The sequence below is a fragment of the Mandrillus leucophaeus genome, unplaced genomic scaffold (genome assembly GCF_000951045.1).
Source record: "Mandrillus leucophaeus isolate KB7577 unplaced genomic scaffold, Mleu.le_1.0 Scaffold3, whole genome shotgun sequence".
NCBI lineage: Eukaryota > Metazoa > Chordata > Mammalia > Primates > Cercopithecidae > Mandrillus > Mandrillus leucophaeus.
Window position 1 is genome coordinate 11,327,530 of NW_012103142.1, and position 589 is coordinate 11,328,118.

At 56.0% G+C, this 589-nt stretch overlaps 1 protein-coding gene across 1 annotated transcript in view; it reads left to right on the forward strand.

The window, feature by feature from the left end:
- ABCC10 (ATP-binding cassette, sub-family C (CFTR/MRP), member 10) overlaps positions 1-589 on the forward strand; it is a 35,088-nt gene that overhangs the window by 16,288 nt on the left and 18,211 nt on the right. The window contains exon 10 of the mRNA XM_011986780.1: positions 252-441. Coding sequence (XP_011842170.1) covers positions 252-441 — 190 coding nt within the window. The remainder of the gene's footprint in view (positions 1-251; positions 442-589) is intronic.

The window sequence follows — 589 nt, forward strand, 5'->3', positions numbered from 1 at the left end:
AAAAAAAAAAAAAAAAAAAAAAAAAGCGTTATGTGGGCTGAGGGCCTGGGAGCTAGGAAAGCTGAGTGCTGGCCCTGGGGGTGCTGTTCTTTCTTGCCTGAAGGGATGTCCACCCTCAGGTCTCACCTCTTTCTCTGCTAGTGTAGGGGTAGCCCCCAGAGTTTATCTCAACTGTCTTCTCTGACCACTTGGAGATCTTCCCAGGAGAGCCTTTGGGTCCTGGTGCCCACAGTACCCTCACGTCTCTCTAGGAAAAGGAGCTCTATCTCCTCGATGACCCTCTGGCCGCTGTGGATGCAGATGTGGCCAACCACCTGCTGCACAGGTGCATCCTGGGCATGCTAAGCCACAGCACACGGCTGCTGTGCACCCACCGCACCGAGTACCTGGAAAGGGCTGATGTGGTGCTGCTAATGGAGGCCGGGCGCCTCATCCAGGCTGGTAATGGGGGCAGGAACCGCGCGTGAGGGAGGTATCTGCCCAGGTATGGCAGGGGATTGTGAAGTATAGACTCTGCCACCTGCTGCATGTGTGGCCTGAGCCAGTCATTGCTGCTTCCTGCCTTCACAGAACTGGTGTGAGGAACTGG